Below are 12613 nucleotides of genomic sequence, written 5' to 3' on the forward strand. Positions count from 1 at the left end.
ATTGCAAAGTTTTCTGTAGCTTAGCTAAATTTTTTGCACTCTTGATGATCAAAAAAAGGCACTTTGATTTATGAAGAAAAGTGAGTTATTTGAGAAATGGTGAGCAAATATACAATTTATGGACACAACATTGTTAAGCATCTTGTTTTATTTCAGATGTTAAAAAATGGAAGTCACTATAGCTTTTATAATTTTTCAGTGGTGGAATTATGATAGAAAACCAATATAAGTTCATGAGACTCCATTTAAAGATTGTGAACTTTAAAAGAAAACACATTCAAGTTTATTGTTCTACTCAGCCAGTAGAAGATATAAAGTCTTGATACATATTACAATATGGAAGAAATTGACCTTTTTTATGCAAATAAGTCCCTCACAATAGTGTATGACTTCATTTATAGAAAGAGGCAAGAAAAGACAAATGTATAGAGACTAAAGTTAGTTACTAGTAACTAAGATAAGGAGGGAATATTGGGAAGCAGGGATTAATAATGATAGAAATATCACATTGATTAAGGTTCAGTTGTAGAGTGATTATTGTAACAGTGATTAATAAGCTTATTACTTTCAGAAGTTGAACCAAAAATTAAAAATTGTGCCACTCATGTGATAAGGGACTAAGAAAACATATATCTGAATTCATCTCCAACAGACATATCCAGTCAGGCACAGCCATGCTAAAGAAAATGAAGTGCATATAACGCACATAGCTATGTAACTCACTATAGATGTTATCCAACAATAAAGTTAGATTCAAACCTTAGTGCGTTCTCCTTCAAAAGTATCTGATAAACAAATTACATGGTGAAATCAGTCCCTCAAAGGGTAGGAGAGCATGTGAAAAAAAACCTATTTCCATAGCATTTATATTGTTTGAGGTATATTAAGAAATTAAGAGATGATTTAAAGTACACAGGAGTAGCATAGATAAGAACACTACCCTATTTTATATAAGAGACTTGGGCATGTGTGGATTTTTATATCCAAAGGGGTTCTGCAATCAATTCCCTCTACACTATTGAGGATATTGAGGGATGACTGTATAGAAACAAACAAACATTTGCCAGATTAACAACTGCACACCAATTTCTAGTTAATGTGGGGTTTCCCTCTTACATCCACATCTAAAACAGCAACTGCAATTGAAGTCACTATGTGAAGTGGTTGGCTTACAAACTTTCATGAGTGGGGGAACATATTCACAGGATTATAGGATTGAGGTGTAGGTGTTACTTAAATTGAAATTTTAAGGCTAAAGAATTATGCACAGGTGTCAAGTTGGCAAGGGGTGGATTGAGATAGTGAAAGTTTATTGTGCCAACCTGGCTGATAAACACATGGGAGGTTAATTGAAGGGTGGGGAGATAAATGGATCAGAAAACCTCGCCTTTCTAGTTCTCAGGTCTCTTGTTTGTGATGGTTGGACCAGGGTGAAGCTGCCTTTGCCAGTTCCCTACTTCAGCTGGCAAGGCTCAATTCCTCAAAACATCCCTAAGGAGAAGCCACATGGACCTACCTGGATGCAGCCCTGGGTGCCAGGCCAGCCGTGTGGAGACCCCTGCCAGTGCTGAGATGCTTACAAGTTCACTGATTCGGCTTTCTTCCTGCAGTCAGTATCATTGTGTATGTTTTGTGTGATGGAGCAGGACTTTTTGGGAGTTGGTGTTGGACATATGGGCTAATGTTGGACTTGTGGGCTTGGGCAGCACTGGGTTGGGATGTTTTCTTAATGTAAACTTTCGTTTTACACAAAGCTCTTTCTTATACATATGAATATCTGTGGATTTGCTTCTTTAATATATCAGGATTAGCACACCACATGATTACATTTGTGAAAATCCACTGTTGTTCTCCAAGATCCATTTGTTTTCCTCATAGCTGAAATAATAAGGTGAAAGAGATCTTGGTAGAAATCAAGCTTCCATTCCAGCATCTTTCAAGTCCTTAACAGTTTCACTTATTGTGGAATTTTTAGTTTATTAGTTTTGTAAGCAGAGGAAGTTCTAGTGGTTTCTACTTGGATTTTCCTACCACAAAAGCCATCATGTCCTGGGTCAGCTAGAAAATGCTGCTGTTCTAGCAGTTGCTGAAGATGCCCATTCCATGGTGCATCCCTAACCCGGGACAGTAATAATTGGGCAGTTGAAGTCACGCACGAGATTCACTGAGATATGGAATTGTGCTAAAATCTATTGGTCACGGGATATTGTAATCACTGAACATAGCAGTATTTTGGATCCTGTATATCATGCCACTTTCAAATGAGTTCCCAGTAACTGTCAACACATCGGAATAGTTCCTCTGCTCCAAAGTCTATTCTCCTGGGAAGTGTCTACATGTCACTTAGGGAAAAGATAAAAGAAAATTGACACTATCAAGTGTGAGCCATGCAGCAATGTCCTTTCTCAAAGGGATTGAGCTTCCCCTCACTCTAGCTCTGTCAACTGGAGCAAATCTGGGAATCAAGTCAGGGCTATTGTGATAGCGAGGTTTATTGTAATAGTGAGCTTTACTCATTGCAGTCTGGGCTGCCAGATAGCTGAGATTAGACCAACTTGAGTTGCCTCACTTAGCTTGGTACGCTGTACAAGAAGGTATCCAAAAGCTTAGGTCTAATGGTAAGCTAGGGTGGATCTATCAGAATAATCCAACCGACCCACAAAAGGAGTGTGGGTCACACCTTTCTCAAAATCCATAAGGAACAAGCTTTTGAGAGGGGCCCCAGCATATCTGAAGACTCCTGTGATTGCTATTTTGGTTATACCAGGATTAAGTGGTGAAGGAAAATCCTCCCAATGGGCAAAACTTTGAACAGTTCACCTGGCTTTCAGTTTGCCTCAAAGGAAAAATGGCCAAATGTGTGACTGTATACTAATTCAGGAGCTGCAGCTAATGGTTTGGCTGGATGGTCATGGAATTGGAAAAAACATGATTGGAAAATAAGTTACAAGGAAGTGTTTGGAAGAGGTATGTGGATAGACCTCTCTGAATGAGCTAAGAAAGTAAAGATAATTGCGTCTCATGTGAACACTCACTGAAGGGTTACCTCTGAAGAAGAGGTTTTTAACAATCAAGTGGCCATGATGACACATACTGGGAGACTAGTCCTCCTCTTTCCTCCTCCACTCCTGTCAGTGCCCAATGGGCTCAGGAACAAAGTGGGCACGGTGTCAGGGATGGAGGTTATGCATGGGCACAGCAACATGGACTTTCACTCACCATGGCTGACTTGGCCACTGCCACTGTGATTGCCTCATCTACCAGCAGAATACACCAACACTGAGTCCAAGACATGGGACCGTTCCTCAGCGAGATCAACCAGCACCCCTGGAGGCAGGCTAACTACATAGGGACATTTCCATCATGGAGGGGGCAGCGTTCTGTTCTTACTGGAATAGATACCTACTTTGGATATGGATTTGCTTCCCTGCCAGCAATGTTTCTGTCAAAACTACCATTCATGCATTTACAGAATGTCTTATCCACTGGCATGACATCCAAAACAGCATTGCTTCAAATCAAAAAATTCACTTCACAGCAAATGCAGAGAGGCAATGGGCTCATGCCTTTGGAATCCACGGGTCATACCAGGTTCCTAACCATCCTGAAGCTGCTGGTTACATAGAATGCTGGAATGGCCCCCTAAGACACCATTAGTGTGCCAGCAATGTGGCAACAACTTGCAGGATTCGGGCAACGTTAGCTAGTCAGAAAATGCCAAAGTTAGAAGACAGGATAAGTGGAAGAAAGCTGGCAAGCATCTAAAACACAAAAAAGAGGTTTCTCTAAATCCCAAAGGAAGGTGACTGACAAGGAAAAAACAGTCCCTTCTTCATTCGCTCCTTTGCGGTCTGGGTAGACCTGCCACTCTCCCTGGGCTGCATCTTCAGTGCTGCCCTCTGTAGTACAATCTTCTGGGGAGGAGATCGACATAACTAAGAAGGAGAGAGAGGGGTTGCGGGTGGGGAGAGAGAGAGAGAGAGAGAGAGAGAGAGAGAGAGAGAGAGAGAGAGAGAGGAAAACCACGTATCCTGGCCCACCAAGCCATGAGGACGACATACCTGCTCAGAACAGGAAAGGATTATAGCCCCCCCCCCCAACAAGACAGGACATCCCCCTCTGACCCACAGCGCTGCAGGGGACAGCACTTGGGACACAGTGTGGGAATTGTGCCCGGTCTGACACCTCCACTCCACCCCACCCACACACACTGGGGTGAAACACTAAGGGAGCACAACAGAGCAGCAAGGGGAGAAAAACAATGAAGTCCCTGAGGAATCCTGAAAATACTTCAGACTTGGAGGGCAGGGGTTGGCACCTCATCAGACTAAATCAGAAAACATCTGTAAGTGTAAGCAGACTGGCCTGGAACAAGCTACAGGCTTCTTCTTCTTCTTCTTCTTCTTCTTCTTCTTCTTCTTCTTCTTCTTCTTCTTCTTCTTCTTCTTCTTCTTCTTCTTCTTCTTCTTGTCTATGTATATAAAATAGGCAAGATAAACAATCCCAAGGAGAAAACAATGGGACCAACAATTCCAGTGAGACAAGGGAGAAGGAGTGGGAGGCAGGGACGGGAAAAGGAAATGCGAAGGCAACAAACCCATGGGGTAAGGGAAAAAACAAGGGATCTAAAATGGATGATGAGGAGGGTATTGAATGCCTGGTGGGATTCAATCAAGGGCAATGTAGCCGAGAGGATTCACTTAGAGCAAATGACAGTTAAACATCATAGAGGAACAGAAGGAAAGTAAAGGAAATAGAGAAAAGAACTAGGAGGTGAAAGACATGTTTAGAGGTATAAATATCGGAATATATATATGTAAACATATTGATATATTACAATAGGAATATAGGCCTATGCACATTTATTTATATGTTAAGTATTAAGAAAACAGATGGTCTCTGGGCCTCTACTCTCACTCAATGCAAGAACACTTATTTCCTAATAACCTGGCATTCTGTGACACTTGCCTTCTCGACATGATCCCTGAAGACAAAATGGGCATAAAAGAGCAAAAGTGGTGAAGAAAGCTCATGGTACCAATTACTAAAAGATATAGCATGTGGGATCTTAAAGGCTTGAAGTTAAGCAAATGGCCATCTAGCAGGGAAGCAAAAAAGCCCACATGGAAAAAGCACACCAGCCTGTTTGATCATGAGGTGCCCATGGAGTCAGATATCAGGCATCCAAAGATACAAAACAAGCATACCAATGTGAACAACTGGGGTTGGAGTGGGGCTCAGGGCCCATTTGTAGATAATTGTACATTGCCTCACAGAAGGGCCACAAGGAAGGGTTGAGCCAGCCAGAGTGCAGTGTGGCCCTGACAAAAGACACAACATTCCTCTAGTTCTTTAATTCTTCCTCCTTCCCTCCCCCCAATATCATGACCCCAGTTGTACCTTGCAAACCTGGCTAGACCAGAACAGGTATACTGGTACAGATAAGAGCTCTGGGCACACGAGATCCAGGACAGATAAAACCCTCAGGAACAGTCATGGGAGTAGCAATATCATGAAGGTAGGGGGAAGGTGGGAGAGAAGGGGGAGAAAGGGTAAACAGATTACAATGATTGACATATAACACCACCACCCCACCCCCCAGGGGCATGAAGAATAGAAACATAGGTGAAGGGAGACAGCAGATGGTGTAAGATATGAAATCAATAATAATTTATAATTTATCAAGGGTTCACAAAGGAGGTGGGGGAAAGGGACATAAAAACGAGGAGATGATATCAAGGGTTCAAGTAGAAAGAAATGTTTTGAAAATGATGATGACAACATATGTACCAATGTGCTTGATACAATTGATGTATGGATTGTCAGAAGAGCTGTAAGAGCCTCCAATAAAATGATGTATAAAACAAACAAACAAAAACACCCATTTCCTTCTCAGCAGAAGAGCACATAGATAGTGAAGCTAATGAAAGACCGGATGTTGACACAGCCCCCACCATGACTGAATAGATCTGGGTCAGAGACAAGGACACAGCATCAAGTCTGGGGTACCTGGTTGATAGAGAGCCAGAATATACACACCTGGAAGGAGGAGGGGCTCTACACAGAACCAAGCAATTGCAGAGAACCCACCAGAAAGCCAGCCTTTGGAGGGAAGTCTACCAGCAGCCAACATAAGACCCAGCCTTACGTTTTTCTAGGCTTGTTAGACTAGGTAAGGGGCTTTAGGACTTCTTTTCCAAAGCACCCTCCTTCACTAAACTCACTTTTTATGTTCAATCCTTTCTCTGACTCTTTCTGAAATTTTGTCCCTCTCCTGCAATCCCTCTTGCAAGAGGGACAAGAACAGAGAGAGGAGAGGCTTGAACTCTGAGCCTGAGCCTGGTACCATTTTGCAGCTGCTTCAGGTTCTCCTCGTTTTCAACAAGCAAGCTTGTGTCATTTGCATATTGACGGTTAATAAGCCTTCCTCTGGGCTTCATGCCACATTCTTCTTCATATAATCCACTTTCTCTGGGAATATGATGGGATACATGTTGACTAAGTATGGTGAGAGGATACAATCCTGACATACAATTTCTGATTTTAAACTGTGAAGTTACTATTGTTCTGTTCACACAATGTCCTCTTGATCCATGTACAAGTCCTCCTGAGCATAGTGAAGTGTTCTCAAACACCCATTCTTATCAAAGTTATCCATAGTTTGTTATGATACATGCAGTTGAATGCCTTTGCATAGTTAATAAGACAAAAGTCATTATATTTCTAGTATTGTCTGCTTAGAGCCAAGATCAACTTGACATTGGTAATGATATTACTTGTTCCACATCCTCTTCTGAGTCCAGCCTGAACCTCAGGTACCCTCTTGTCTATACAGACCTGTAATCATTGTTGGATGATCTTCAGCAAGATTTTTCTGGCATGTGGAATGAGTGATATTCTATGGCTTGACCATTCTGTTTTGTCACCTTTCCTTAGAGTGGTTGGTAACACGAGTCTCTTTCTGTCAGTTGGCCAAGGAGCTGTCTCTCAAGTTCCTGGCAAAGACTAGTGGGTGCTTACACTTGATGTGCATCTTGACCTTCTTCCAACTCCATACAGGAGTCCGTTTTCGCCATTGTGTTCTTATATGTTCACATCTCTCTCACATATTAGATGGAGACCTGAGTAAATGGCATGGGCACCACAGCTCACCTCCCCTGGCTAACACAAAGCAGAAGGAGAATCCAATGCCTCCTAATTGCCAAAAGGCAGACATCAGATATGTCTCCCCCTTCCATCTTCCTTTACCTATTCTGACACCCACCATTCCCCCACAGCACTCTCCCTCCAAACTCAGATCCAAATTTCATTACAATGACAGCAGAAACTCTGAGACAAAACTCATCATTATGGAAATTTAGTGGGGAAATTAATAAGTTACCACAAGTTCGAACCAGTGACTGACTTAAGTATTTTATTGTTTACCAGAAGCCTAAGAATATTTGACCAGAAATATTACTCTTTATTTAAAACTGCAAGAGAGAGAATCCCTAATTAGGAAGAATATTGTACTTGGTCTACAGCACCACCTCTCCTCGGACAGCAGCCAAGTCCTCATGGATTCTCAGCTTCTCAATCATCTTGTCCCATGACTTTGCCATATTAAAGTAAACTTCTGTTCTCAGTACAGACTTAATTTTGGGTTCATTATCTTTTATATGTATTTCTGAGTACTATTTATAAAGATTTGTTTATTACTATGCACCTTTATTTATGAATGATAGTGACCCCTCATTTTAAAAATATTGTTCTAAAAAAATATTGTTCTTAGGGACATCAATATGATATTTCCCGTGAGATTAATATATATACATTGTCATCACTATTTACACCTTATACAAGGGTGTTTTTGACATGGGATTTGTTGTGTCTTGGGAGCTTTGGTTATTAACTCAACAGCTTCGCCGGGGGTGGGGAGGGAGGGAGGGAGGAACAGGTATTAAAAGGTAACAGACAATAACAAAGACTATCACATCTTACTAACTTTTCACAGATCAATATCATGGAGATCAAGACTAGCTAACAAAAGGGGGTTGATAAATTGTAAAGTTAGAATATTTTTGAAAAAACCCTGAATTTGTGACAGATTTTCTTCTGTTAAGTTTCAATTTTCCCCATTTACACTTGAAGCATCAAATAAAACGCACCACAGAGGAGTCCGTTCTGACTCAGAGCAAACTCACAGGGCAGCACAGAACTGCACCAGCGTGTCTCCAAGGCTGTAAATCTTTCTAGAATCCTGCAGAGCTGTGAGCTTCAGACTGCTGACCTCTGTTTAGCACCCAAGGACTTTCTACAGCGGGAACCAGGTCTCCTTGAAGAAAAAAAAAAAAAAATAAAAGTGTTTATCATTACTTATAGCAAACATTCAAGGAACTCTGGATTGTTCCATAGGATCAGAAGTTAAAAATGAAAGTGTGACAGACATTTCTAGTGATTAGAGGATGAAAATTCATCTTATGGGATCTTCTTTCTCCCGATTTTTCCATGATTGACTAGAAGGACAGCATGTCTTTCCCGGTAAGGAACACCATCAGAAGCAGCAGTGAGTCCCCACCTCCCCCCTTGGAGCTCTGCTATGAGAACGTGAACGGATCCTGTGTCAAGTCTCCCTACTCACCGGGACCCCGCGTGCTTCTGTACGTGGTGTTTGGCTTTGGGGCTGTGCTCGCAGTGTTTGGAAACTTCCTTGTGGTCATTTCAGTTCTGCATTTCAAGCAGCTGCATTCTCCAACCAATTTCCTCATTGCCTCCCTGGCCTGTGCTGACTTTTTGGTGGGTGTGACCGTGATGCCCTTCAGCATGGTCAGGTCCGTGGAGAGCTGCTGGTACTTCGGGGACAGCTTTTGTACTTTTCATTCATGCTGTGATGTGGCCTTTTGCATTTCTTCTCTCTTCCACTTGTGCTTCATCTCCATCGACAGGTACATCGCTGTCACTGACCCTCTGGTCTATCCGACCAAGTTCACTGTGTCTGTGTCAGGAATGTGCATCAGCATCTCCTGGATCCTGCCTGTTGTGTACAGTGGTGCCCTGTTCTACACAGGAGCCAACGATGATGGGTTAGAGGAATTAGCCCGTGACCTCTACTGCATAGGTCGTTGTCAACTTGTTTTAAATCAATATTGGATTTTGACAGATTTTCTGTTATTTTTCATACCTACTCTAGTTATGATCACTCTGTACAGTAAGATTTTTCTTGTGGCGAGAAAACAGGCTCAAAAGATTGAAGCCTCTGTTAGCAATTCAGAATCATCATCTGAATCTTTCAAAGCCAGAGTGGCCAAGAGAGAGAGAAAAGCAGCTAAGACCCTGGGGGTCACAGTGGTGGCATTTTTGATTTCATGGCTGCCGTATATTGTTGATTCGTTTTTTGATTCTTATTTGGGTATTATGACCCCCTCTTTTGTCTATGAAATATTAGTCTGGTTTTCTTATTATAACTCTGCTCTAAATCCTTTAATTTATGCTGCATTCTACCCTTGGTTTAGGAAAGCAGTAAAACTTACTATAACTGGTCAAGTGTTAAAAGGTAGCTCCTCCACCATAAATGTGTTTTCCAAAGAAACATAAATACAAGGAATGAGAAATGTGTACAGATATTGTAGATTTGAAATTTCGTTCATGGATATTATCTATTAAATTGAAGAATGCAGACAAATATTACCTTATATATTTATAATACTACTCGCTTTATACTTTCAGTTATTTGGTGGCATCACAGATTTTTTGCTACAATGGTGTTTACTAAATTGTATAAACAGGGTTTTACCTCTCTTCCTAAGTGGCCTTTACGGGTTCTCCTACCTACTTTCCTCACAATTTGTGTCTTCCTGACTGTCAGGTATTGTTTCCTTCTTCTGAGCCTCCCTTTCCTGCCTAAACCTCTGTCACTTTCAAAGGTTCCTGGTTTCCTGTGTCCTATTCAAGCAGCGTCTTTCTCTAGATTGGATAGAGTTTACCTTTACTTCTCTGCAGCGTGTGTCTTGTGGTTTGTTACTTCTGGAACTGCTAGGACTTCTCTGTATCCTTTTCATCCGTCATGGTGCACTCAGTGCAGGAATCACGTTTCACAGTGTCAGCAATAACCATGAACTGAGGGCGCCATTTCTACAATGACTGTCCCATTGCATGAAGTTTGTGATGCTACCTGCCCACCAAGGGAAAGGGCAATACTGTATATTTTAATTTGTGATTCCAATGTTTTCTGCAAACTACCCAACATGTGTGTACTGTGGATAATCAAAATAATAAGACACTGAAAGCTGTAGAAAAGAGTGGCTTATTCAAGAAATAGTGATCAGACATAGAACTTCTTAGACAAAATATTGTTGAGCATCTTGCTTTATTTCCAATATTAAGGAATCCTAGGAAACAATTGCTTCTATAATTTTTGTTGGTGGAATAATATAGAAAATCTAGCTCAATACATGACATTCAATTTAAAGTTTTAAACTTTAAAAGAACACAAATAAAAGTAGAAGTAGAAAGGGACAAAAATATGACCTCAACATTTTAAAAATCATGTGCCTTAGCATTTCCACTGCTACACATATACTCAAAAGGCTTGAAGGCAGAGACTCAAACAGAGATATTTTTTACCATTGCAGCACTAATCAAATTGGCCATAGGTAGAAACAGCCTAAATGTCCTTCAGCAGATGAATGAGCGCTCACAGTGTGTTCCATAGATACAACGGAACACTCTTCAGCCAGTAGAAGAAATCAAGTCTTGATATACATTACAAGGTGGATAAACCTGAAGTCATATGCTGTACAGAATGAGCTCATGATAAAAAGGGATACAGTGTACAAACCCATGAGAAATGTCATTTCATTATTGATCACCAAGATAGGACTGAGGTGTGGAAAGGAGGGTTAACATTGATGGGAAAATCCCATTGGTGCAGTGAGGTGGCACGACGATTCCTGTCGTAGCTATCAATAAGAGAATGCCTGGCTAAAGTGGTGTTTTGCATATTTGTGGACAAAGAATCAAAAGCAGTTTTAATATAAAGTATTCAAAATTGACCATTTAGCAATTCTTAGACATTCTAAGGAAAATGAGTTGCACATGAATTGCAGTGCAGAGTACAGAATGACATAATTAATACTGTAGCTGAATAGTTATTAATAATCTAAGGTACTTTCCACCCTCAGGATCAACAGGTTCTGCACCTAAAATATTTTGGTGGGAAATATAAATGATATTTGAGGGAAAAAAGAGACCCCACTGCAAGTATAATTTAAATAGGACATTTATAAAGTCTTAAAAGAGACGTAGATAACTCAAAGGCACAGACACTCATCAGATGAGGAATCTTATTACAGGAGGTTGAAATGGCATCTAAGGTTCATTGACTTGCCAAGATTGAGAAAGGCCAATGGTGGGTAAAGGGATATGTCATAAAAGCATGACTGAGAGCAGATCAATAGAGCACACTTACAGGTGGGATTAAAGAAACAAGACTATCCCTAGTGTTTGGTATATGAAGGAGTTTTACAATCATCCCCCTTCATACTTCCATGGATATTGAGGGAAGGATGTACAGAGAAAAAACACATTTTCCAGTTGTTTTTTTTTTAACTGCAGACCAGGTGTCATTTGGTGTGCTGCTTTGTTCTTGTAACCGCATCTGAAACAAAAGCTGTAATTTAAACCACCACCTTGTTTGCTAGTGAGAGGCGGGCAAGGGGAGAAGAGGTGATATTGGAAGGAAACTGGCAGGAAGCTCAACTCAAAAGTGAGGTAGGGTCACGCTTCTGCACAGACCCTCCAACACAAAGGAGGTGAAGGGCAGACGAAAGCACATTGCCTTATCCCTGGAAGAGACCGGGATATATTGTGGATCATGAAGTGAAGGGGGTGGGGTGGGGGTGTGGGGTGAGGGTGGGAAGGAAAAAGGGATGTTCAGACAACCCCCATAATGACTGAATAGACTTTTGATTTTGAGGTCTGAGACAGGGGCACAGCATGGAGGTGGGTGCTGAGGTGCCTCAAAAGATAGATGTACGACAGAAAACCAGCCAACTGCAGAAGGCCTGCCAGAAAGCCAGCCCAGGAGGGTGGTCTGCCGTCAGTTGAACATAAGGCCACACTCTCCATTTTTCCAGGTCTTTCAGACTAGCTGAGAGTACTTTGGTCTTCGTTTCTAAAGTATCCTCTGCAATAAACTCACTCCTTCTCTCAATCCTTTTCCCTGACTCTGGTCTGAATTTTGCCTGTCACCTGAAATCTTTCTTGGTACCGGCACAAGAAATGAGGGCTGGAGATATTTGCAAATTCTGAGCCTGTTCCTGTAACAACCTGATTAAATTGATGGTAACCCACTGTATTTCTGTAGATCTATTTGTCTTCCTCATAGCTCAAATAGAAAAGTTCAGTGAGGACTTGATGGACATCAAGCCTCCACTCCACCATCTTTTAAGCCGTAATGGTTGCATTTCAATGGAATCCTCGGTTCACTCCTGTTTGAGTAGAGGCAGTTCTGGTGGTTTTCCTACAATAGCTCCACCTCTTGGGTCAGCTAGAGCACTTTGGAGTTTTACCAGTTGATAAATGTGTCTGTTCTAAATATTCCACCATAGGGTGGTTCCAGTCACACCCTGGCTCC

At 41.5% G+C, this 12613-nt stretch overlaps 1 protein-coding gene across 1 annotated transcript; it reads left to right on the plus strand.

Moving 5' to 3' along the window:
• Positions 1 to 8508: 8508 nt before the first annotated feature.
• On the plus strand, positions 8509 to 9573 carry LOC142452328 (trace amine-associated receptor 6-like). Its single transcript, XM_075553711.1, has one exon. The coding sequence runs from the start codon at positions 8509 to 8511 to the stop codon at positions 9571 to 9573; it is 1065 nt and encodes a 354-aa protein (XP_075409826.1).
• Positions 9574 to 12613: the final 3040 nt, after the last annotated feature.

The sequence above is a fragment of the Tenrec ecaudatus genome, chromosome 7, assembly GCF_050624435.1.
Source record: "Tenrec ecaudatus isolate mTenEca1 chromosome 7, mTenEca1.hap1, whole genome shotgun sequence".
In the NCBI taxonomy this organism is placed as follows: domain Eukaryota; kingdom Metazoa; phylum Chordata; class Mammalia; order Afrosoricida; family Tenrecidae; genus Tenrec; species Tenrec ecaudatus.